Source organism: Macaca nemestrina, chromosome 3 (genome assembly GCF_043159975.1).
Source record: "Macaca nemestrina isolate mMacNem1 chromosome 3, mMacNem.hap1, whole genome shotgun sequence".
NCBI lineage: Eukaryota > Metazoa > Chordata > Mammalia > Primates > Cercopithecidae > Macaca > Macaca nemestrina.
Genome location: NC_092127.1, coordinates 140,954,888 through 140,981,741, shown reverse-complemented (window position 1 = coordinate 140,981,741; position 26,854 = coordinate 140,954,888). Strand labels below are relative to the sequence as shown.

Below are 26,854 nucleotides of genomic sequence, written 5' to 3'. Positions count from 1 at the left end.
AAAATTTGCAAGGCAAAGGAAAGGGTGATTTTTCTCTGTGTCCCTGTGTCTTCAGAGATAAGGGTGTTCCTTTTGTATAGGTGTAGGTATAAGGACAGCACCTCTCACATGAGAGTCTTAAAACCTGCTTTAGGGAAAGATCTGAAAATGCTTCCTAGGCTTCGTACCTGCTTCAGGGTAGAAGGGCAGGGGGAAGGTCAAAGTGATTTTCCTGCTACTCCCATTTACTCAAATTCCTTCTGCTCAAAATATTCAATATGCCAAGATGCTGTATTTGGGATAGCATGTCCAGAAGCCCATCAAAGACAAAGAAGTAACATTCTAAAGTTTCAGAGAAACAGCAGATTTCTGGAAACTATTAACTACAGGATCTAAAAGAAAATGTTTAAAAGCCATTTTGTAAGTTCAGTAAGATGCAAGAATATGCAGACTTTATCAAACAGAAGCAGGAAGCAATAAAAAATAAACAGGATAAAAAACTAGATGAACCAATGATGGCAGAAATAAAAAAGAAGACTTAATTAAAGCAAAATTGTCAAATTAAAATCAGTATTAGAGATACTAGATAGGAACTTAAGAAACTCTTGCCATGCAGAGGAAATGCACAGTGAAAAATGATGAGAGAGAACATGAGTGGTAATGAGAAGGAAAGAGAGAGGAGCAATCTAAGAGTCATGGATATTTCTGGAGAAGTGAGAATAACTGGAACAGATATGATTAATTAAAGCCATCACCGAAGAAAACATTTCAAAAACTGGAATACAGTCTAAAAGAGCTCCATAATATTCCAGGCAAAAATATATAAAAAGATAACTCACCTAGAAATATTCTGAAAGATGTTTGAATTAAAAAGTAAAGAAACATCCTATAAGAATGCAACAGAGTAAAATTAGCTGCATATAATAGAATAGAAAGCAGACAAAACTGAGATTTCTCCTCCATGGCACTAAATTCCAAAATTCAGTGGAAAGGAGTCCATAGGGTCAGGGATGGGAAGAGATTATAGTCCTTCCAAATTTTACATCCCTCCAAATTGTCTTTCATGTATGAAAGCAACCAAAAAGTCATACTCAAATACGTAAAGGCTCAGAAGACTTACCAATCATCTATCTTTCTATCTTTTTTCCTTTTTTTTTTTTTTTTTTTTTTTTGAGACAGGTCTTGCTCTGTCACCCAGGTTGGAGTGCAGTGGCATGATCATGGCTCACTGCAGCCTCAAGCTCCCAGGCTCAAGTTGTCCTCCCACCTCAGCCTCCCGAGTAGCTAGGACTATAGGCATGCATCATCATGCCCAGCTAATTTTTGTATTTTTTGTAGACTCTGTGTGTCACCACATTACCAGGATGGTCTCGAACTCCTGGACTCAAGTGATCCACCCCCATAGGCCTCCCAAAGTGCTGGGATCACAAGTGAACCACCACACTTGGCCCATCTATCTTGAAAAAACATCCAAAGATAAGTTCAAACTACTCAGATTAATTAATATTAGATTTGATAAAAGTATGGTATTAAAATTCTCACAAGAACTCTCATCAGACTGAACAATTTTAGGGAGCCTACAGAAATGTGGAAGGGTTATGGTTATGGCTCTGTTCACAAAGCATCTGGACAAAAGTTGAAAGCAGGCAACTTCAGTATGAATTTACATCCTTCGTTAGAAGAATAACCCCTTATGTGAACATAAGGAATTTCTCCTCTTGTCAAGGATTATCACCAACTTTTAAAATATGATTATAGCTATGCTAACAAACATAACTACATTTTGTTACCAAAATATTGGAATGAATTCTCCTCCCCTCTCCATCACCAAATCTATCTTGGTCTTTTTGAATGGTGGAAATATGGATGATTGTTTTCCTTTCTGCTTGTCCACCCTTGCCAAACTTTCATTAATGATTACAAAATTCCTTTTGAAATTTAAAAAATAAAAATAAAAACCTTACATTAAAATTCACAACAACCCTTGAAGATAAGTTGCAACTTTTTCCAGAATTCAAGACCTGAAAATACATTTCTACTGATAAACTTGTGTTTTCCTTATATTTAATGATGTAATGTATATAAAATTCTTGGAAGGGCTTGATGTTAGCAAACATCATTATTATGATTATTATTAGGCTAGTGCAAAAGTAATGGGCATTACAAAGATCACATTACTTTTGCACCAGCTGGCATTATATATAAATGTGTAATTCATTATTCCAGGATTAGTAATGTACTGATTAAAAATACAAGTCACATGTAGTCTTCTGAGATTGCAATGTAGAATTGTTTAGGTTAAAAGTGCTGACACCATGAGCAAGTTACTTACACTCTCTGGACCTCAGTTTTATCAGCTATAGAATAGAAATCATAATAATAGCTCCTATTTTGTAGTGCTGTTATAAGAATTTAAAAGCTCTTATAATTAATGGCTGATACATAGTAAACACCCGTGATGGTGGTAGTGATGGTGGTGGTGATGGTGGTAGTGATGGTGGTGGTGATGGTGGTGGTCATGGTGGTGGTGATGGTGGTGGTCATGGTGGTAGTGATGGTGGTGGTGATGGTGGTGGTCATGGTGGTAGTGATGGTGGTGGTGATAGTGGTAGTGATGGTGGTGGTGATGGTGATGGTGGTGGTGATGGTGATGGTTGGATGGTGGTAGTGATGGTGGTGGTGATGGTAATGGTGATGGTGGTGGTGATGGTGATGGTTGGATGGTGGTAGTGATGGTGGCGGTGATGGTGGTGGTGATGTTGGTAGTGATGGTGGTGGTGATAGTGGTAGTGATTGTGGTGGTGATGGTGATGGTGGTGGTGATGGTGATGGTTGGATGGTGGTAGTGATGGTGGCGGTGATGGTGGTGGTGATGTTGGTAGTGATGGTGGTGGTAATGGTGGTGGTGATGGTGGTGGTGATGGTGATAGTGATGGTGGTGGTGGTAGGTATGGTAGAGGTGAGGTGATATTTTCCACAATAGCACTAATTTGATAGCACCCCTTTGGATCATCAGAACATCCAGTATATTTGTTAACAAACTGTATCATTAGGTATGATAAACATCCAAAATTTAATAGTGACATTAAATCAAGAAAAATGATTCCAAATGATCTGACAGTTGAGATTTTTTTTATGTAATGGTAAAAATATAGACTTGATGATACAACAGTGATTAAAATCAATCTATTTCCAAGTCTTCAGAATTGCTTGCATACTAATTAGCTCTAAAGTATGGTACCAAATTTCATCTTTTTACATTATGTATATTAACACAAACTGTAAGTGAATATTGCACATGAAGCTAGAGTTTATGTTTAATGATTTTTAAGATGAGAAATAGTACTTTCAATTATTCCAGTAGCTGGTCCCCTAATATGCAGTCTGAGGTTACATTTTTTAAGATTTAAAGCAGAAGGTCTCCAATGGACTCTTCTTTCCATTCCTCCTTCCCACCTCCCTTATTATTATCGTGGCAAACTGCTTAATTATCCTTCATACCCCAGGGGACTAGGCCCCAAAATGGGCTTAATCAGAATGCCTCAACACTAGAGTGTCCTCCAAATGTAAGAACATTAGAACAAGACACTGTGCAACTCTATCAACAAGCTCATCTGCCATCTTAAAGCAAGGACATGGCTTTGTGATGAATTGGGATATGAGACATGAGCACAGTAGTTGGTGTGGTGTGGATAATACAATCTAGTCTTTCAATTAGATACACTTCTCCTTTATTTGGCATTTAGCATTTCTTGTCTAATTGCCTTTTGTCGCCTTTAAAAATATTGCCCAATTGTCACAATATGCTATGTCATTGATTTTGTTTTATTTGACACAAAGTACTGCTTTGTATCAACTGACTGTTGGTTTCCAGCTTTTCCTTAGATAAAAAAATGAGCTATTTTTCGACTGGAGGCAAACTCCTTTCATGGTTATATATCAACTCCATGGAACATCCATTGGAGCCTCTGGAAGAGTAAAAAACTGTAATATAAAATATCATGTATACCACATTTATTTGCAATTGATTTTCTCTTCTAAATTTGTGTGAAGAGGCTAATGTTTTGAGAATCAGATAAGCTTTAAATGAACAACAAAATCCCACTATCTTAAATGTCCTCAGAGAAAATCCTTTGATAATTTGAATCATTATCCTATAAGAATTAAATTGTGTACATCTGGATAATCATGTTCAAAGATATGCATTATGTCTTTAAAAAGCAGACTATACCTATGCATTGAAAAACAATAACAAATCTAATCACATTATTAAATTTTCCAGATGTTTAGCTTGACATTTTTGGAGCATCTGCCATTAGAGCTGGAGGCTTCCTTGTGTGAACCCTCAAGGCTCAGTTGCATTATATAACAATTAGCCTAAGTGGCTGGTAATTAGACCTATCTGTAGTTTCTAAGGGTAAAAGAAATGTCTCAGAGGTGGTCTCCAAAATTACAAGGAAAACAAAAAGGTCTTTGCTTCTTGTTTCTAGTGCTTCTGAGGCCTGCCTGCCATAATCTCAGAAGAGACTCCAAGTTCTTCAGTAGCCTGTGAAGGCTGCATCCTTAGGTTGTCTTCCTTACCTGGTTACAAAATAGAGGCTGACACTGAGCTGTGAAGCACTGGGCAACCCCATTTCTACACAGACATTTGGCACACCGGCTCAGCTGCCAGTCCTCCCCATCCTGAAACACACGGCCTTCATAGGAACAGGGTTCTGGAAGGTGAAAGAAACAAGGATTACTAGTGGGATGGCATTTGTTGATCCCAGGGCTGACTGCATGGAGGTGCAGCCAGTGCAGTTGCACAGGGCCCACTGGTCAGAAGCCCAGTGCACAGAAGGAGGTCCTGTATTTGGTGTGCAATGCTCAGCAGTCACTATCTTGAAATCTCTGAATTTGTGTTTTATAGGTGAAGCTTTGAGACTCAGCTCATGCATGGTCCCACCTGCTGCTGGCTTCCTGGGATGAGTTCTCAGCTACCAGCTCCTCCACTCCGTCCCAATGAATGCTGTCATCCCCAACCCTCTTGGGGGCTGGTGCCAGGAGGTTGCATGCGCCCTATGCACCAAGTCACAGGGTAGAGCCTGGGGTGTCTGTGAGGGCATCCTCTCACCCTTCATTCCCAGGCTCGAGGGAGGAAAACATTAAATAGCAACTAAAAAACTTGACAAATATGACAGGTTGAGAGAAAGAGATCACAGAGGCAAACAAAAAAACAACAACAAAAAAGCTTTTTCCCCTCTTGATTTTTGAAAAAGGGACCCTACAGTTTTGCAAATTATGTTGTTGGCCCCAGTTGATCCTCCAATCTTTCCAGGAAAATACTTCCAAATTCTTTCTCATGGAGAGTCAATGAGAAAGCCTCTGAGGACCTAAGAAAGAGTCCCACAAACTCAGACAGCCTACTCCCCATACCACCCCCAACTCTGTTGTTCCAAGTATTTTCACTTATAGGGTTGGTTATTTAGCCCAAAACATCTGTCAGTCCTTTTCTGGTAGGTGACATCTGAAATGCATGAGGCAAGCATTTTCCTTTCATCAATTCTTGGGCATATTTTTTCATCCCTGGAATTCTCTAGGGTAAATAAAGCATTACTGGAAATGGAATAACTGGGGATCAGAAAGAAATGAGGTATCTTTTTAACGAGAAAAAGCAAGAATACAGTGTACGTTTCAGTTGTTAAATAAAAGTATTCTAGCTATTATATGTTGTGAGAGAGCATAATACAGCAATGATAATAATTCCTATTTATTATATAGTATACACTACCTAGTTATAAAAATGGAAAGGGACATAGATCCTCAAAATGTAATAAAAAGAGTATGGGAACAAGTGTGGATTCCAAGGAGAGGGCCTAAAAGTCTGACTCTGGCTTGCTGAACAAAATCTGGGTGTTTTGGTTTCTAGGCGGGCATACTTTCTTCAGTGGGGATGAAATAAAGATAAATAAAAGGCATGCTTCCTGTCGTGTATATCTTGGAAAAAGATGTTACGTCATCTCAAAGACAAGCCAACAGAATTAGTGTTGACAATACTATATAGAGAACTGATTTATTCCTTTTTCTGTCCACTAAGGAGGCAAAAGGAACCACCTTGGCCTTATGGAATCATATCAAAGGATCTTTTCCCTATTTTCTTGCATCTAAGAAGCTGTGAATGCAGAGGGATAAATATCAGAAACTCACAGAATCTCAAATTTGGAAGGCCGCTTAAGGATTTGTTCCAATCTCACTCTCTGGGACACTCCACCCTGCCCAGTGCAAGGTTTTGCACTCGGTTCCAACATGGAATGGGGTTAGGAAATCTTTGAGCCACACTGAGCAAAAAAGAGTAGAGTTGGGGTACTGCCATATGAACCTCCCAAGCAAAGAGGGTCCACTTCTACAAGCTCATACTCACTCCCAGGGCCCACACAAACTGGGCAGCAGCTTCCTTCAGGGATGAATGCCAGCTCCTGGTGTCCACATGACAGCGGTGGGCATGGCTGAGGGGTACATCGGACTTCCCCATGATTGCAAGAGCACACACTACATGGAGAAGAGGCCCATTCCGTCCCATGCTGTGTGTCAGGGAGACAAACAAACAAACAAAAAAAAGTTAGTGCCAAAATACAGGTTTTCATTCAGCCAAACAGAAACAAATCTTCTTTTACACAAACTAAGGATGGAGCTCAGGGAAAGGCAGAAGAAAGCTATGAGCTCGCAAGGTTGAGAGTGGAATTTGCAATGTTCCAAGTCAAAGGCGCGTTTAAACATGGACTTTCTCTTTCTATTACCCTAAGATTTTTTATTTACAAATTTCAGAAAATTTGTAAATACAAAATACAAAAAGAAAATAAAAATAACCTAGTCTCCTATCATTTAAAACATTCTTCCCAGTTCAAATACACATATATTTACTGTGTTCTTCATAATGACTATATCCTTTTCAGTAGCTCTCTCTGATCCTGTTTCCTTTCTTTGACTTTACTTTTTTTGTTTGTTTGTTTGAGACGGAGTCTCGCTCTGTCGCCCAGGTTGGAGTGCAGTGGCCGGATCTCAGCTCACTGCAAGCTCCGCCTCCCGGGTTTACGCCATTCTCCTGCCTCAGCCTCCCGAGTAGCTGGGACTACAGGCGCCCACCACCTCGCCCGGCTAGTTTTTTGTATTTTTTAGTAGAGAGGGGGTTTCACCGTGTTAGCCAGGATGGTCTCGATTTCCTGACCTCGTGATCCACCCGTCTCGGCCTCCCAAAGTGCTGGGATTACAGGCTTGAGCCACCACGCCCGGCCTTGACTTTACTTTTTATCTTGATTAGTTCCCGTATTCCGCTCCCGGCTTCTCTCTTATCTCTTTCTGTCTCTCTCTGTTCCAGTGATCTCATGGTCCTGAGGAAAGTGCAATAGCCAACAGGGAGCACAACCAGGCAATAATGTACCCAAGCAGTGAGTTGCACAAACCAAGGATTTACTTGGCCACATGCACGTTCTCAGATCCCAGCTCAGCCCTTCCTGCCTTGGAAACTATAAGTAAGTGACTTCATCTTTTTCAATCTCAGTTTCTTTGTCTATAATAATTAAATGGTATGACAACATTCCCTTCACCAGTGGGCTCTTCCAAGGGTTAAATGAGGTGGCCTGCTAAAGAGCCACTCAGGTGTGCAGTGCACTGGTGCTCAATCCAGAGTAGAACAGTGTTACCCAGGGCTGGGGAGATGTTGCCCAAAGGCTACAAACTTCCAGCTATTAGATGAACAAGTTCTGAGGATCTAAGGTACAGCATGGGAGGTAATGGATGAGTTAATTAATTTGATTGTGGTAATGATTATACAATATATATGCATATCCAACTGTGTTGTACATCTTGACTACATTTGATCTTCATTTGTCAATTAAACATCTTAAAATAAAAAGATGCTCAATGTTCTCCCATTTCTATTGAATGAGTTCCTGACTTTCCTCCCTTCTTCCACACCTTGTGTTGATTGTAAGTAGTAGGAACGGACACAGATACAAAGGTCAAGTCCTGTGCCATCCATTTTTACTTCTGCTACAATTATATGTAAATTTCAAATTTAGTACAGCATAGAAATGGGCAAGTCCACAAACTGTGGGCTAATAAAAGACAGGGCAATTGCCCTTTATTCTTGAAAAGGCCTACACATGAAAGCAAAGAAAGAACTTAAAAGAAAATTGATAGGTTTGAATGAGCTAAATTTTTTAAATCTGCCAAAAATACATGATTAAAATATATAAAATAAAATTAAAAGGCAAAGGACAAACTGACTTTAAAAATTACAGATTATATTAATTAGAACTAAACTCTAATATATAAAAGCATTTATAAGAAGAAAAAGACCTTTCAAATTTTAAAAATAGCAATAAACTTATAGAATGTTCAAATTTATTAATTGTAAAAAATACTAATTATAAAATAAAACTTGGATAACATTTTAAATATCTGATATGAAAAGACTTTAAAGTTCACAGTACCTAGAGCTGGTGAAGCTATAGTGAAGGGAAAGAAATTCTCTCTCACACAAAGCGTTCCCTCGCGATAACACCTGGAATCACTCAACCAGGAGAGGCCTCCCCGGGATAATCACACTTGAAAAGAGGATGCACTATCTGTGGTATTTCCCCTGGGCTTATCACTAGACACAGAAGACTTACATTTTAATGACTAAAGATGTCACAGCCTCAATACCCAAACTCTAGATGGTTTGACCTACTAATTTCACTTTTTGTAGTGATTAATGACACACAAAAGGCTTAAATACAAGAAACTCCATCTATTGTTCTTTAGAGTGAAATTGGAAATATTTTAGTGAAATCTGGAAGCTACACAAATATCTAATAACAGGGAATCATGTTCTCCAAGAGTACACTAAGGAACTATTTATAATATAGTGTTATATAAGAAGGTAAGACATAAAACACAGCATAATTCCAATGACGTTAAAACATATATCTGTATGTATTATCTATCTCCACTGCCAATTCCTCCACCAAAACCAAAAGAATATTAACAGTGGTTTTCAGAGTATTCGGATTACTGGTGATATTTTTTCTGCTTGTATACTTTTTTCTTTTCTAAATTTTCCCCAATAAAATATTTTTTGTCATCAGAAAGCAAATTATTGTTTAAAATATCTAATTAATCATTTATATACCTTAAAGTCAAAATTAAAGTCTTAATTTAAAGACTCTATAGTCTTTAATTGTCTTTAAATTATATATATATTTGACTATATATATTTAAAGTAAAATCTTAAAGTCTTAATTTAAAGACTGTATAGAACAACTTGAAGTAAACTTCATTTTATTAAAAATTAGAAGACTGCTCTAAACATCTAGACATTCCACTTCATAAAACAAGACCTTTTGTTACTACCAAGAAACACCACTGTTGTTTCCAAAACATTGCAGCCACACTACCTTTCAGACAGAGACCAGAAAAATTCATTATAACAACAGCCTGCCTATCACCAAAGTTGTTCATCTGTAATGTAAGAGGGCTATATCAGCTGATCTCTTCAGTACCCACTCTCTCTCATCACGTAAATTTATTATCTAACTCAAGGGATGTAAAATTAAGCAATGGGTTCTCCCTTCCCAAAAGCTTGAGAATTGTGGGAATTAAGAATAACATTCAGGCCGGGCACAGTGACTCATGCCTGTAATCCCAGCACTTTGGGAGGCTGAGGCGAGTGGATCACTTGAGGTCAGGAGTTCGAGACCAGCCTGGTCAAAATGGTGAATCCCCATCTCCACTAAAAACACAAAAATTATCTGGGTTCAGTGGCGGGTGCCAATAGCCTCAGCTACTTGGGAGTCTGAGGCACGAGAATCACTTGAACTTGAGAGACGGGGGTTCCAGTGAGCCAAGATCATGCGAGACTCGATCTCAAAAAAAAAAAAAAAAAAAAAAAGTCTCCACTTCTTGATGTCAAAGCCATGGATGAAAGTCCAGATGGTGATCCAAAGTGTGCAGCGTGATGAAGTGATGAAAAGAAATCCCTCTCACATCTCTCCAGGAGACCAGTCACCTAAGTTCACTCCATTTTTATCTCTTATGCCTGTCCCTGAAACAGTGACACCTCTTTCCCCAGAGTGAGTGTTCTGAGGATTGATAATGCATGCAACATACCCAGCCTAGAGATCAAGACATCAGCACATGCATATATATATATATATATACACACACACACACACACACATATCAGTAGTTTTCTTCATATACATTTATGAAAGCATTATTTTTTTATAAACACTGTAGCAGCAAAGAGAGCTCTGTAAAATGAAGGAATAATAGATACACAAAGCAACGTTCCCACAGGACCCTGTTTTACCTGTGCCATCTTAACCTCATTAATACCTTTTTGAAAACATGACATCTTGACACTGCGCAGAAGCGAACTCTGCAGACAACATCTTAAATATATTCTCCTGCATAGTCAACTAACAAGTTGGCTTGACTGTTGACATAAGTCCAAAAGAAAGATAAGGTCATAAAGCACTTGCCTGGCTTACTGACAGAACAAAAATATAATTTTTCTTCATATAATTTGTTCCTGTTATGGAGTTATAGATCCAGAATACTAAATATCTGGGAACGTTCAGTGAATATTATAATTACATCCTCTACTTTGAGGAGAACAAGGCTGAAGAATTCAATACTTATTTCTTGCCTCACACACATAAATTAGTTCTCCTTTTAGCCTGACAAACAAAGTGAACAGGCCTGTCCCTTCCTAGTCCTCTATTTAATTGGGTTGGGCACTAGGGCATTACCACCTGCCATTTCACTTTTCAGTAAACCTTCAAGTCCCATCTACCCAGATTTGACATTATCTGGTGCTGAGGTTAGATTAGTAAAGAAAAAAAGGGGATTCATGGTCCTTTCGCCTCCCTTTCACAAGGTAATTTGTGGGGAAAGCACAGAAAAAAAGTATTCAAATAACACTAAAACACATTTGAGGCTTGCCTCCCTGGCTGGTTGGCATAGCAAGGCACAAATCCAAAAGTTAATTTCAAAGTATAGCTTTGTGAAGGTCATAGATGAAATGATCCCCCAAATCCTGGCTGTAATAAACCCATGCAACACTCTCAAATAACCTGGAGTCAGCCAAAAGGTTCAAGAGTTTTCCTCACTCCAGTAAAGATCTTGAGACTTGCCTTGACTTGCTGAAATGCCAGTTGTATAAGACGCTGCCTCCTCTGCAAGCAAAGGAGGACCTCTCAGGAGGTTCCACTGTTTTATTAAAGGGTAGTCTTCTCATGCAGCCCTTAGCTCAGCCAGTCCTTCACTTTTCTTTGTTTGAACCATGTTCTTCGGGGACAGTATCACTTCAACTGCCTCCCCTCCTGCCATACCCAGTCTATCCTAAATCCTCTTCTCAATCTATCTTAGGGGAAATCTTCCACTTCAAATCCCCATTCCAAAGTTCTTAAAATGCCAGGCTATTTTATAGCTACTGCGAGTCTCCATTACCTGCCCTAGGGAGGCAAGCCAGAGGCCAAAGAGAGAGGATCACTGCTATTCAGCAGGAGGGAAAAGTACCCTGGAAACTGCTCCCCAAACAAGCAAGAAAGGAAATGCTACAAGAGTCAAAAATAAACAAACAAACAAAACTAGTGATGCAAGTGATGACGTGAGACCCAGACCAGACCAAACAAACATTTAACCCACTCAAGAAAATTAATACACTAAGGAGTGTTTGGTAAGAAGCTAGAGGAAGTGAAGAAAGAAAGAGAGGAAGGACAGAAAGACAAGAAACATAATTATGTTAACTTTATTAAGACTAAAATTAGAAGATTTTATCTCACCTTAAAAAAAAAATCCATCTTCTAGCTCTATTTGAAGAAGCAATCCACTGGAGATTTTTCACCAAAAAACTATGGTTTTGAAATCCATCCTTTTGCTCAGTTACATCAAATACCAGAAATATAACATTTTCAGAGGGAGTAAATTTTGAAAGTCACATATGGAAAAGCAACACATGGGTATATTCTTACCCAGTTTAGAGCTTTCTGCATGGTGTATTATTGCAGACGGATGAACCACAAGGGAAGCAGGGAGAAGAAAGACCAGCGGGAGAACTTTCTGAACTCTCCCTGCAAAAGTGGGAGGCTAGGAGGATATATAACTAACCCATGGCAGATCTGTGGTCCTAGAGCTACCCAGCCACACTGGTTAATGACCAACATGCCCTTAAGATGAGGTCATGGAGAAGCTGGAGAAAAGATGTACTAATTTTTTGAGTTTTTATTCACCCATGTTTATTGAGCACCTGCTCCGGGAAAAGTTCAGTACTAAGTGCCACATAAGTGAGAGGCAGGGAAGATAATTGTAAAAATATAGAAAATATTGTCAATATTCTCAGGCATCTTAAATTAAGAAAAGAAGACTGCACACATGTGCACACACATGACATGAGAAACATATGATGTCATTAGTGTGGTCCATGCAAAGATTTACTGAATTCTGACCTCCCATGTCCCTGGTACCACCTCTTATTTGATATGTCTGTTTTCTTTTTCCCCAGATCCTGGACTTATTTTGGCTCCTAACAACTCCTTCACTTGAAAGATTCAGGTTGGTATTTTTCACCCTGAACCATACGCTTAACATAATCATTCTGAACTGGAATTATTTTCATCACCACTCGGCTCTGCAGCACTTTTCAGTTCATAGGGATTTTCTTCTGTGACATTTGAAGACAACACCACCCTACATAACGCAGGCTGAATTGAGCAGCACATAGTGGTATGTGGTCTGAAGACATTCTCATTGTAGATCCTGCTTGGGTGTCTTTCAGCAACACATTGTGCAGAAGCGAAACAGTGGCTTCCTTGTGTAATTAGGAAACAGTGGCTCAAGTAAGATAATCCTGTCCCACAGGGAAATGAGCACTGTGCTTTCTGAGTTTCAGGTCCCCACACTGAATAACAGCCTAAAGTAGATATATCAAATCCTACTCACCTATGCTCTCTCCTGAATAGAGAGACACTAACTTGGGGAAAGTTTTGTATCAGCTGGAAGATGAGGATTAAAGCAAAGTCTCTTTCCATCGTATTCAACCTTACCTACTACCTCAGGTAACATTTATGTATCAACGAAGATAAACTGTCTATTTTCATAATTTCTATTATAGACTTTGCAGTTGTACTTTTTAATCATATTTAGTATTTCTAAATTAATTCTGAATGATCTGAAATGAGAAAGTATAATTTTTAAAACTTGAGAATAGATTTCTAGTCCTGTAGTTCTAAACAGGGGGAAGGTGAGCATTTTGCCCCTAAGGGAAATTTGGCCACGTCTGCAAACATTTCTGGTTGTCATGACAGAGAGATGCTACTAGCATCTAGTGTGAAGAGAACAGGGATGCTGCTAAATGTCCTGCAATGCAAAGAACAGCTCCCACAACAAAGTTTAAAATGCCAGGATTGCTAAGTTGAAATTTTCAACTATAGTAAAAAGAGCCCTGAATTAGGAGTCAGAAGACCAGGGTTCTAAACCAGGTTATACCATTTATTAGTAATATGACATTGGGCAAGTACCTAAGCTCTTTGCAATTAATTTTTTTCATATTTAACATGGGAGTAATAAAGTCTGCTCTACTCACCAGCTCAGAATTGTTTGTAACTATCAAATTTAAAATGTATGTAGTACACAAAAGGAAGGAGGTACTTTTATTATTTAGCATCACAACTTCTTCAACATCAACATCCTCAGACATGAATTCAATCTACAAATATTTATGTAGAGCCTACAGAATGTTTTACTCTTATACAAGAAACCTAAATGCTCACAGAACATCAACTGGGCTTCAGATCCTCCACAATCCAGGCAAAGAAAAAAACTCTCATCACCACAAGTTTAACATTCAGTTTTTCTCTTGTCAGAGATTTGCAGACACAGAAACAACCTTGGGTCAGAAAACACTTACCTCATGGATTTTCTTTTCATAATGGCAAGATCCTGGAGTCCTCAAAACACACTCAGGGCAGCATTGGTTGGCAGCAATTTGAAGCACTTCTCCCTGAGCGTTTAAAAGCAGTTCAAAGTAAAACAGCAGTAGCACACACTGAGTCACAATAGTTCATCAGACCCCGTCATCTTACATTCACTAAATCTCATGCATTTCTGAGGTGACAACAACAGACCGGATTAAAAGAATAGACTGAAAAGAAAGGTTCTGTGTCCAGACAAGCTTCACTCAAAGATAAAATGAACCCCCTTTGTAAAAGTAATTTCCTTGAAAAAAGTGTCTACATCTTTTCACATGTGATGAAGTTGAGACTTTGTTTCACTAGAAATCCTCGGAGATTCACACAAGATAAGCAGTTTCCGCCTGCCAAGAAGAGGAAGAAGACTCAGGTGGGGGGTTGGCCACAGAGCTGGCAGGTCTTCCAGCTGTCTGGTGTCTTAGACAGCCTTGTGCAGCCAGTGCAGCAGCTGAAGTTCTCATGGGTAACTTTTACCTGGGACAGGAGGTTGCAGGACAAAGTTCTGAGAGGAAGTAATATCTCTGCAGAGGTATCATATATACACACTGCGGTAAGCTGAGTAGAATTCCTAAGCTCTAGTAAAGATCTACATTGTTTTCAGGGCTTCTACAATTGCAATTGTGTTTCTTGATACTATCAAGAGAATAGGCTACCACCTGATACCCCAGGATTTATTGGGGAGGTGTCACATGTCAACCATCCAATCACCACTGTAAAGAATCTGTTTATCTAAGAGTTATTAAAAATACAGAGTGAAGAGCATTAGCTTGTCTTTGAGACCCATGACTCTCATATTGAATCTTCTTACTCATGCTGCTCCTCTACTTAGGATTTTCTCGAGTCTAGTGATGTGGTAGAACAGGCAATGAGTGATTTTGAGCATAAATGGTAGGAGACCCTACATTAGCCAGGAAATCATGACTTATCCACAGGATAAAAGTCTACCAAATTTCAACCAGTGCAATTTAAAAAAAAATGTGTGTGTCTGTGTGTGTGTGCATGTGTGTTAATGTTATTAATATTTATTATTTATTTATTTTTGGTTGCTTCCATTTAAAAAAAAATTGTACCTATGAGAGAATTCTAACATCATATAATTATATTTATAAGAGTGGACGGGAAATAGGACTAAGTTTTTACAACCATTAATCCACTAAACAGACAAATATATCAATCAAGTGACCACTAAATTCCTATTTTTTTGATAAAGAATAAAACTTATATGACATGGGATTTTATGAAATTATACATACTATGCAACATTAATCACTTTTCAGAAAAGTGTCCTCTGAACCCCAAGATAAAACTACACTTGTCTGATTTCCATTAAAACAATTAGAGAAACTACATTAGCCTAATTTCCACTAAGAATTTCATACAGATAGATAATAACATGATCTAAGTGTTGATATTCTAACATGGAAGCCAGGAGCAGGGGAGAAAGACAGGTAGAATGGAAGACTTCAAGGAATGTTTCATGTCCCCAAATTAGTTTTCTTTGTTTTACATAAAAGCTAATTTTCAGATTTGGCCCTCAAAGCTCATTTTATAAATATAATATGTGTGTGTGAATGTATATGTGTGAGTGTGTATATATATGTATATATATGTGTATATATGTATATATATGTGTGTGTGTGTGTGTGTATATATTTCTTTTTTTTTTTTGCTAGTGGCAGTAGCGGGAGGGGAGAGGATGGTTCCCAACTTGGTCTATCTATTGAACTTCTGGTGGAACATGAAAGAATTAAGTTAAAAGAGGAATAAAAATTTTGCCACAATAGCAAAGACTCTGAATCAACTCAAATGTCCATCAGTGACAGACTGGATTAAGAAAATGTGGCACATATACACCATGGAATACTATGCAGCCATAAAAAAGGATGAGTTCGTGTCCTTTGTAGGGACATGGATGCAGCTGGGAACCATCATTCTCAGCAAACTATCGCAAGAACAGAAAACCAAACACTGCATGTTCTCACTCATAGGTGGGAATTGAACAATGAGATTACCTGGACACAGGAAGGGGAACATCACACACCAGGGCCTATTGTGGGGAAGGGGGGGGGGAGGGATAGCATTAGGAGATATACCTAATGTAAATGATGAGTTAATGGGTGCAGCACACCAACATGGCACATGTATACGTATGTAACAAACCTGCATGTTGTGCACATGTACCCTAGAACTTAAAGTATAATAGCAAAAAAATTATGCCAGGACAACAGGCATAAACCAGACTGCTCAAGGGAAACCAGACATTTGGTTATACTTGGTGGAAACTAGAACCCTAGTTACAAAAGAGTCTGGGAAATATTTTTAGCTTTTCTGCTTCTATTATAAAGGAAGACAGGCTAGAAGAGGGTTGCACTAGATGTTAAATGAGCCTGTGTACCTGACCTGCTACCCATTTGTTAAATATGGGGGCAGGCACAGTGGCCCATTCCTGTAATCCAGCACTTTGGGAACCTGAGGTGGGAGGATCACTTAAAGCCAGAAGTTCAAGATAAGCCTGGGCAACATAGCAAAACCCTGTCTCTACAAAACAAAATGCAAAAATTAGCGGGCATGGTGGCACATGCCTATAGTCCTAGCTACTTAGGAGGCTGAGGCAGGAGAATCACTTGAGCCCAGAAGTTCAAAGCTGCAGTGAGCTATGACTGCACCACTGCACTCCAGCCTGTGTGACAGAACAAGACCCTGTCTCTAAAAAATAAATAAATAAATATTAGAGAGCTCATGGATTAATATATTCCCCAAAAAATCGAATATTATAACAATTTTATTATAGTGATATGGTTTGGCTGTGTCCCCACTCAAATTTCATCTTGAATTGTAGCTCCCATAATCCCTACGTGATACTGGATAAGTCTCACAAGATCTGATGGTTTTATAAATGGCAGTTCCCTTGCACAACTCTCTCGCCAGCCGTCATGTAAGATATGTCTTTGATCCTCCTTTGCCTTCTACCATGATTATGAGGCCTCCCCAGCCCTGTGGAATTGTGAGTCCATTAAACCTCTTTTTCATTATATATATAAAAAAAATTTGCATGTGAGTGGTTGAAGAATGAGAATCAGGGAGTTCCTGCCACCTAACCATGTAACCCTGAATGGCTTGGTGAGCTGTGGGCTGCATGGAACACAAAGGACTCCTTCTCCAGGCTTTGCAGTGTTGTGCTTTAGAAAGTGATTGCAGGGGCAAAAGACATCAGCGAAGATTGCCGGGGGCAAGATTACTTGCTTAGGACCCAGGAGAATCACCAACAATAATGATGACAATTTGGTCATTATAGCTAACACTTATTTAGTGCTTACAATAGCAGGGTACTCCTCTACACATTTATATGCATATATACATATATGCACGTACAGACATATATGTATGTGTGTGTATATATATAGATAGATAGATAGAGAGAGAGAAAGTTAATTTAATTTTTACAAAACTTTATTAGGTAAATGTCATTATTATCTGCATTGAGGTTTGCAACCAAAACCTCACCACATAACACCATGCTCCTCTGCATGGCGTTGTCTTTTGTGCAGACATATTCTCCAGAAATCCTTAGACAGGATAGCTTCTGACAGAGCTGGGTTAACTATTCAAGGTTCTAAATACCTTTATGTTCTTTCTCTCCATCTTTTTCTGCCTGTTTGTCTGTCTTTCTGTCCCTATCCAGCTAGCTATTCTATATGCAGATAAGATACGGATATGGAATCCACTACCTGTGATTACAGAATGAGTAAATGATAGATTATAAAAAATATCTTTCAGAATTGCCATTGACACTAGGTTATTTCTAGTCAATCCATAACCAAAACAAACGGCTTCAAAAAGGTAAAAAATGATAAAAAGAAAAACAAGTTATTAACAGTAATAAGCCCAGTGTGGTGGCTCACACCTATAATCCCGCACTTTGGGAGGCTGAGGCGGTTGGATCACTTGAGGTCAGGAGTGAGAGACCAGCCTGGCCAACATGGTGAAACCCCGTCTCTACTAAAAAATACAAAATTAGCTGGATGTGGTGGCACATGCCTGTAATCCCAGCTACTTGGGAGGCTGAGGCAGGAGAATCGCTTGAACCCGAGAGGCAGAGGTTATACTGAGCAGAGATCGCAGCACTGCACTCCAACCTGGGCAACAGAGTGAAACTCTGTCTAAAATAAAATAATAATTTAATTTAGGAACAGTGGTGATTCAAGAACTTGTGCCACATACTAACATAAGGGTAGCACAGCCGATTTGAATAACAGCAACACATGCTACTGAAAGCACAGAGGAAAACTTAAAAGCAACACAGTAGAGTAAAATTCACACTGGGACATGAGCCAAGGCCCAAGGTTCTTGACATGGCCATACCACCTCCTAGCTCTGGGTAAGTGACTAAACCACTAAAAATCAGTTGATTTATTTACAGACCAAGGAAGTCTGACTAAATGATTTCTAAAGATCCCTTCTAGTTCTTCCACTCTATGATCCTAGTTCATTACTTGAAATAAAGAGGCCAAAAGCTCTGTGGAATAATTCTATGATCTTAGAGTTGAAAATGTTTCTTATGATTGGATCATCTGGTACAAGCCTCTCATTTTACAGATAAGGAACCTCTTTCTTTAGAGTTCATGCTCTCTGATTCCTATATTGCCTTCATCCACAAATTTGCTGATCACTTCCTAACATTCACTCAGTAAAGACTTGATACCTGGATTCTGTTTCTTTTTCTACCTGTGTCTAGATCATTCTAGACAACTTCAATGCCCATTAAAATGATATTCTATCTTTATACACTCTTAACCACCTCAATTCAAGTGACTTTCATCTTTATTTCACACAGCCGTGGCCAACCTTAAAATCTGTCCACACCCCAATGAACCTGGGCCTCCTAGTTTTTAGCACCCTCTCACCCTTATTTCCTCCAGGGAGATCCTTGAGTACTTCTTTACCTTCCAGTCATTCAACCCCCAGCTGGCCTCCCATTCTCCTATTCATGTTAGCCTCAATGTCCAGCAACCAGTCCTTCTAATTCACTTACTCTGTCTCTCCTCCCCTCTCACTCCCATCTTTTCAATTTCTCTCTCTAGTCTGGGCTATTACCCTTTCCCTCCTAAGGTGATTATATCTCTTTCACGGTAATATCAAAAACTAAAATATTAAACAAAACAAAACCCTCTCCCTTCCCTTGTGCAATCATTCCAAAAATGTTGACTAGGTGACTTCTGTGTGCTGCCTACTGTGCTGTTCAATGGGCTGCAATAGTGAAGACAGCAAGATTCCTGCTCTCAAGGAGCTAAGAATCTGGAGGAAAAAGCGGATAAGTAAACAGGCATTGCAGTCTGGTCAAGGGGTATGAATAGGGCAAGCACAAAGTGCCGTGGAAGCACACTGAAGGGTTTGATGGTGGGGGATGGGAGATTCAGAGAAACCTCTCAGATGGAATGCTGCCTACCTAAAGCCCCATTTCTCTCCTTCCACCCCCCCAGTCAAGCTCCTGAAAGGATGGCCTTTATTGAGCCTTCCTTTCCCCACTTTCCATTCACTCCTTTAATCAATGCTCTGCAATACAGTTTCCACTCCCCCTACTCCATTGAGATCAACCACAGCATGGCCATCGGTGGCCTATATGCTGCCAGATCTGAAGGGCCATATGAAGTTCTCCTCCCACTTACTCCTTTAACTGTGCTCAACACGGTTAATACAAACTTTCTGGGCATCTTCTACTCCCCTTGGTGACTATAATATTACTCTCTTCTTTGACCATTTCTTTCCTTTCACCTCTCTGACCACAGTTTCTCAATCTTCTTAAGCACTTTCTCTGATGCTCACCTCCCCTTAAGTGACTGTACTCCCCAAATTCCATCCTTCATCTTGTACCCTTTTCCACACAATATCTTTGGATGAGCTCTTTAATTCTACATGTTTGCAATACTATCTATGTGCTGATGACAGCTACATTATATCTCCAGCCCCATCTTCTCCTCTGAGCCTTAGACTTACATATCCAGCTACCATTCTGACATATCCACCTGGGTCTTTCCCAGACATTTCAAACCAATATGTCCCAAACTGAAATCGCCATTTTTCCCAGATGGGCTGTTTTTCCTCATTCTCCTATATTCTCAATATCAGTTGGTGACTCAGCTAACCAAGTAGTCATTAACCCATAAATATGGCAGTCATTTCTCCTTTTCCTTTCTGTCACCCTCCTACCTTCATCTAGTTCTACTGATTTAGGTCATACCTGCCCTTATCTCTTGATCCCTACACTACCAGTGCTCCAGTTCTGCTATTCATCCTCTCTGGGTGATTCTCTCAGCCTCTGAACTGATCTCCTCATTTCTAATATTATGCATTATCTTTGAAAACCAGAGATACTTTTTTTCTAAAAAAGCCAGCCATTCCACCCTTATGCCTAAAACCTTTGTTAGTATTCTATAACCTTAAAATAAAATTCCAAACTCCATACTACAGCATACAAGGCTCTGATAACCTCAAACTTACCAACCCTCTAACCTCATCTCTCATTAATTAATTCATTCAGTCAGTAAAAAAAAAAATTATTGAGTGTCTACCATGTGTCAGGTGTTATTGTAGGTGTTGTGGATATACAGAGAATAAAAGAGACAGTAAACAAAAAAAATCAATAAAATAGATAGTAGTTAGTATCAGAAAGAAAAACAAAGTCTAGAAGAGGAATACAAAATGTGTGGTAGGGGGTAGAGATTTACAATTTTAAACGGAATGGCATCCAGGCAAGACTTCAAGTAAAAGATCAAGCAATATATGTATACATATATGTGTATAAACACACCTCTCTCTCTTATTCATATATATACGAATATGCATACCAGGCATATATATATATATACACACACACATGCATACCAGGCACTCTTCTGCCATAGAGCATTTGCACTTTGCTGTTCCCTCTGAAATTGTTCCTTCTCAGATATATACATATAAATTCAAGGAACAGCAAGGAGGCTTGGTGTCTGAGGCAGTGAGCAAGGGAGAAAACAATAGAATATTAATTAGAGGGGCACAGTAGTAGCTTAAAGGACGTTGTGAAATGTTACTTTGAGAAGAGAAGCCACTGGAAGCCACTGGAGGGGTTTAAGGAGAGAAGCAACATGATCTGAGTTCAATTTTATTAGGATCAATGTCTCTATTATATCAAGATTACAGTGAAAAAGGCAAGTATAGAAACAGTGAAACCAGTTAAGAGGCTATTGTGAGAATCCAGACAAAAGGATGATAATAATGGAACCAGACTGACAGCAGAGAAGTCACATTTGGAATTTACTGTTTCATGAAGGAAGAGCTGGGAGGGGATTGTTAATGTACTAGATATGGGATGTGGGAGAAAGTGGGGAGTCAAAGGTGATGCTAAGTTTTTGGGCCACAGCAACTGGGAGAATGGGGTCGCCATTTAACCAAGATGAGAAAAATTAGGAGAGCAAATTAGGAAGAGGTGAAATTATGAGTTTGATATATAACAAAGATGGGAGACTTTTTCTGTGAAGGGCCAGACAGTAAATATCTGGCTTTTGAGAGTCACACATGGTCTACATGGCAACAATACAATGCTATTGTTGCAGCCAAGGTCAATACATAAACAAATAAGTGAGCCTGTGTTTCCATCAATGGTGACAATTGATTTCACATAATTTTCACATTATAAAATACTGGTTTTTATTTTTTCAATCATTTCAAAATGTAAAAGCCACTCTTAGATCATAAGCTGTACAAAAACAGGCAGTGGGCCAGATTTAGTCTGCTAACCCCTGATACAGAGCATGTTTAGATTTCAGCAATGTAATCTATGTCTTCTAACATGTAGTTCAGGGCTTCTTCCATGATAACACAATTCTTCACATGAAGTGGGGAAGGGCATTTTTCATGGCGTTTTTGCCACCAGCTCAGAGTCTGACTTGACTTACTTATTAGCAAACCAAATAGTGATTTTTTTAGGGAATATTTACCCCATAAACATAAAGCTCCATAACATACAATAAAATCTTATCAAGTATGCCAATACTTAAAATATTCCCAGCTTCTCAGGAATACATTCATGCAGAAATGAAGGAATACCCTTAAAGGCATACCTTCGCTCCAATGTCAGGTACAAACAGAAACTTATTAGCATTAGATGGCATAAAGACTCAAGATTAATTATTGGAAGGAGTCGAAAACTAGAAAAATAAACTTAAAATTGACAGAATGCTTTATGAATAAAATAATTGGTCTTGTCCTGGGAGTTTCAAAAGTTCAAATTTAAAGCTTAAGCTTTTTTAAAAAATAGGTTCACTTTAAAAAGAAAAGAGTCAGCAACTAGAAAAAGTATTATTCTAACAGAATAGATGTGTAGTCAGAAAAAAACTGAAAATTTTTAACAGAAGGGAAGGGAGGAAATACCAGTCACAGACTTGGTCAAATACAAAGAGATTTATTGAGTCAAAGACGTGCTTATGTTCCTAGGGAGCCCAGTGGTAGCACAATAATACAATCAGTGGCAGACCCAAATGATATTTTTAGAAGATCTTTTTCAATAAGTCAGTTCTGACTTTCAATCCATTCAATGGTTCATGCATGCTGCAGTTAATGCTAGTAGCTTTGGCATCAGACTCGAGGTAAAAATCTCTAGTCAGCAGTTTATTAATTGCATGATCATGGTTAAGCTGCTTAAAATCTCCAGGCTTCACTTTCCTCATCTATAAAGTGGGGATAAAGATACCTACCCCACATAATATTAAATGGGATAACATTATTAAGACCTTAAGCCAAGTCCCTGGCCCAGAGTAAATGCCCAATAAATGGAAATTGGGATGTTCTTAGATATGATACGTTAAAATTCTGGAAATTAGGATATTCTTAGATGCAGTACGTTAAAATTCTCTTCTGCATTTCATTAAGCTTCCAATTAGAGATTAGAATAAATGTCAAAAACAGATGTCTGAAATGATCCAAAAACCTAACCCTTCACTGACTTTACCAATACATGTAGGACACAATTAGGATACCGTACCTTCTCAAAGGCACATTGAGGGTTTCTGCAAACAGCAGGTTTGCAGATAACGATATCACCATGGCAACGGCAGTTCTGGCATGAATCGGGCTTCCAAATTGTGGCATCCTGCAAAGAGGCATAAGCTCTGACTTAAAAACTGATCAGTCAAGGCATGAGCACACAAAAGCAGCACCAACAATAGTCCCACATCCTGGACAATTAAAAGACAAAGAAAAGTCACAGGCACACCACACACAGTACTTGCTGGGCACTTATTAAACCCCACGAGGCAATATAATCAGTATAATCCATTTCACAACAGTCAACCCACGTAGCCAAAGACAAGGGGATGCGGCAGAGAGCTGTCGATACCCAGAGTAAAAACCATCGATTGACCTGAAACCATAGGAGGACAAGTTGCTCCCTGACTTGAAGTTTCGCTTTGCTGTTAACTAGCAGAAACCATTGGAGCAGGTTTAAAGGAAAATGACACTTTGGACTAGCCCTAACCAGCATCCTAAAAGCAGTATTCACCACTAGATACTATAAGCACCACAGGCTTCATTTTTCAGCTCTTTGCTACTTCATCGTCTTAACATTCATCAGAAACGAGGATTTGAGTTAAGCAGTTGGATTTTTAAAGACAGATGCCCCAACACATGTATGCGTGACTATTTTGTGCCTGGCTGGGTGCTGGGCATATTGAGGTATAAATGAAGCATAAGTGTGGGCAGTATCCACAAGGATCTCACAAATTATTTGGGGTCATGAACATGAGAGAATTAAATAAACATAAGTTAATGTTACTATGTTATTACGTCACAAATTGGAAAGGAAAACAATGGTCGCAAACAGAAAAGTGAACCCTGGCTCCGTTAAGGGTCTCAGAAATTGCTTCCCTATTTCTCATCTTCCCTCATGCTGAATCCACATTTCAGTTATGCCCATTTTGAAGTAACTTTGAAACCAACTATCTCATAGCTTCCACAGAAACCTGTTTCTGGGTCCATTGAAAGGCTGCTCTGATGACTTCAAATTGAAACACTAAAGACCCCATGGACTGTCCTCAGATTCATTTTCCCAGAGATTTCCTAACCCAAATTCCTATTAGAATTGAAAGCAGCCATACTATTTGGCTAAATTTCAAACACTAAATCTTTTTGAAGAGTGCTGTCCATGTTATTCTCTGGTTTAAAAGTATACACTGCTCAGATGATGGGTACACCAAAATCTCAGAAATCATCACTAAAGTACGTCTCCATGTAAACACCACCTGTTCCCAAAAACTCTATTGGAAAAAAAAAATTTTAAAAACCCTCAAAGCCAAAAAATAAATAAATAAATACAACTATTTCATGGCTCATCTTTACCTCTGTTGAGATAAAATGCAGACCCCATAAGCTGACCCTGTCTCCCCAGCCTTGACAACTTGGTCAACACTATTGGACAACCCCAGCCTCCTCTTTCCTGGTCTCATATCTCATTCTCCCCTGGATTCCTACTCTTCCCTGACTTTTCCTGAGAAGAGTTTGCAACCAAGAAGCTTATTCTTAGTCTCAACACCTCAGAGATGAATCATTCCTAACCCTTAACTGCCATTCAGGTATAGCTTTTCACTAGCCCTCTGTGACCTCACTTTTTCCTGCATGCACTATTATACAGTTGTTTTGTTTTGTTTTGTTTTGTTTTGTAACAGGGTCTCACTGTGTCACCAGGCTGAAGTGCGGTGGCATGATCACAGCTCACTGCAGCCTCAACCTCCCAGGCTCAAGTGATCTTCCCACCTCAGCCTCCCAAGTAGCTGGGACTACAGGCATGCACCACCACACCCAGAAAAATTTTGTATTTTTTGTAAAGACAGTTTCACCATGTTGACCAGGCTGGTGACAAACTCCTAGGCTCAAGCAATCTGCCTACCTCAGATTCCCAAAATACTGAGCCTGCAGGCATGAGCCACTGCACCCGGCCCTGTCACACTTTATTGCACTCATTTATATTCCTGTTAGCCTTACTGGACCAGACTGTGGGTGCCTGAAGTGGGAACGCTCCTTGGCCTGGCACACTACAGATCCTTAGGAAGCAAGAGTTCATAGTTCCTAAGTTGCTTAATGAAGACCTGTTCCCTCCTTTCTCAACTTTCTCACCCTGTTTTCCTCAGTCAACCAGTAGTTGAAGTCCTACTAAAATACTTTAGGGAAGAGTAAGATAAGTTTCCAAGCTCCTGACAGAGTCCTGAGAACACCAGCATTCAATTAGAGCTGAGATGAGCTAGAAACTGGTGGATGCTAGCAATGGACATTTTCACACAAAATGGCAAAAACCAAATGTGATGATTCATTTCATATGCCAGCTTAGCTAGGCTATGGTGCCCACTTCTTTGGTCAAACACTAGTCTCAATGTTGCTGTGAAGGTACTTTGTTGAGGAGAGTATCATGAACAATCGGCTGACTTTTAAGCAAAGGAGATGACCCTCTGTAATACGGGTGCACTCATCCAATCAGTTAGTGACCTTAACCACACAAACTGAGGTTTCCTGGAAAAAAAGGGAATTCAGCCTCAAGACTAAAATATAGCATTTCTGCCCAAGTTTCCAGCCTGCTGATCTGCTCTATAATACAGTTTGAACTTGCCAGTCCCAACAATCGCATGAGCCAATTCCTTAAAATAAATCTCTCTCCCTCTGTCTTAGAGAGGTATCCAATAGGACATATATGTATATATTATCGATTCTCTGAAGAACCAAGACTAATATACCAACATTGGTGTAGATTTACATGGATATGCACAACATTTCCAAGCAAAATATAAAATCATCCTTTAAAGTCAAGAAATGCTAGCTAAATTCATAACCTCTCGGGGAATGTGCTTCAAACTCTGGGGCCTCTCCAAAGTCATTTAGGAAATATATAGTCTATCTGAGATGAGATTACATTCCCAATATCTGATTTACAAAAATACTGAATCGAAGCAGAAAAGCACCAGAACTTGGCTTAGAATACCTCTGAATTTCTTTCTTTTTATTGCTATAGCACATTCTTCAAATTTGGCAATAGTGTGACAACTACAGTCTACTCTTAACCCAAAGAGCAAGGATAAGAAGGTGAGGAAAAACAAATTTTATTCCCAAGCACAATGTAGTATGTTTCCTGCTGATTTCAAGAAAACAATCTTGGTTTCAGGATACAGATTAAATAAAAATGACAACTTCACAAAACCAGCAGCTACTATTTATTGATCAGTTACTTACGCTCCCCGCTCTGGGAGCAGGAAGTGCTGATCACAGGGACAATTGTGGAATAGAGGGAGGGTGGCTTTTCCCACCTCTGCCATCTTCCTGCAAAGCTGGAGAAAGTATCTGTAGTCAATGCTACACAAAGCCCTTACATACATGTCAACCCTATGAAACTGACACTATTATTATGATTCTGATTTTACAGATGAGAAAACAGGATGAGCGAGATTGAACCAGTTGCCCAAGTTCACAGAGTTCTTAGGAGACCTAAGGACTCAGGCTCTGGAGACGGACTGACCAGGTTTGAATCCTGGTGACACCATTTATTAACTGAGTCTGTTATTGAGTTAACACGTCCATGCCCAGGTTCCTCATCTGTAAAATAGAAATGAGAAAGTACATATTCAATAAGTTTATTGAAAGCATCAAAGGAGATGCTGTATTTAAAGATAAGTCAACGGTGTCTGGCACTTATTAAGGGATCATTAAATGTAATTTATTTTTAATCCAAATGTTTTCTATTATGTCACAGGCATTCAGCAATGTCTTCTAACTATTTCATTTTCTCAAAGGGAAAACAGTCCTATAAGTACTTTGACTTTCCCATCTTCTCATTCCAGTCTACATAAGTAAAACCTAGCAGAGAG

At 39.1% G+C, this 26,854-nt stretch overlaps 1 protein-coding gene across 8 annotated transcripts in view; it reads right to left on the bottom strand.

Moving 5' to 3' along the window:
• LOC105477237 (Fraser extracellular matrix complex subunit 1) overlaps positions 1 to 26,854 on the bottom strand; it is a 488,217-nt gene that overhangs the window by 268,342 nt on the left and 193,021 nt on the right. For 6 of the 8 annotated variants that reach the window (XM_071093546.1, XM_071093541.1, XM_071093547.1 and 3 more), the window contains 4 exons: positions 22,993 to 23,100; positions 13,910 to 14,002; positions 6,380 to 6,539; positions 4,561 to 4,694 (listed from right to left, as the gene is read on the bottom strand). In XM_071093546.1, the coding sequence (XP_070949647.1) occupies positions 4,561 to 4,694; positions 6,380 to 6,539; positions 13,910 to 14,002; positions 22,993 to 23,100 (495 nt within the window). The remainder of the gene's footprint in view (positions 1 to 4,560; positions 4,695 to 6,379; positions 6,540 to 13,909; positions 14,003 to 22,992; positions 23,101 to 26,854) is intronic. The other 2 variants (XM_071093543.1, XM_071093548.1) reach the window with 1 other exon arrangement.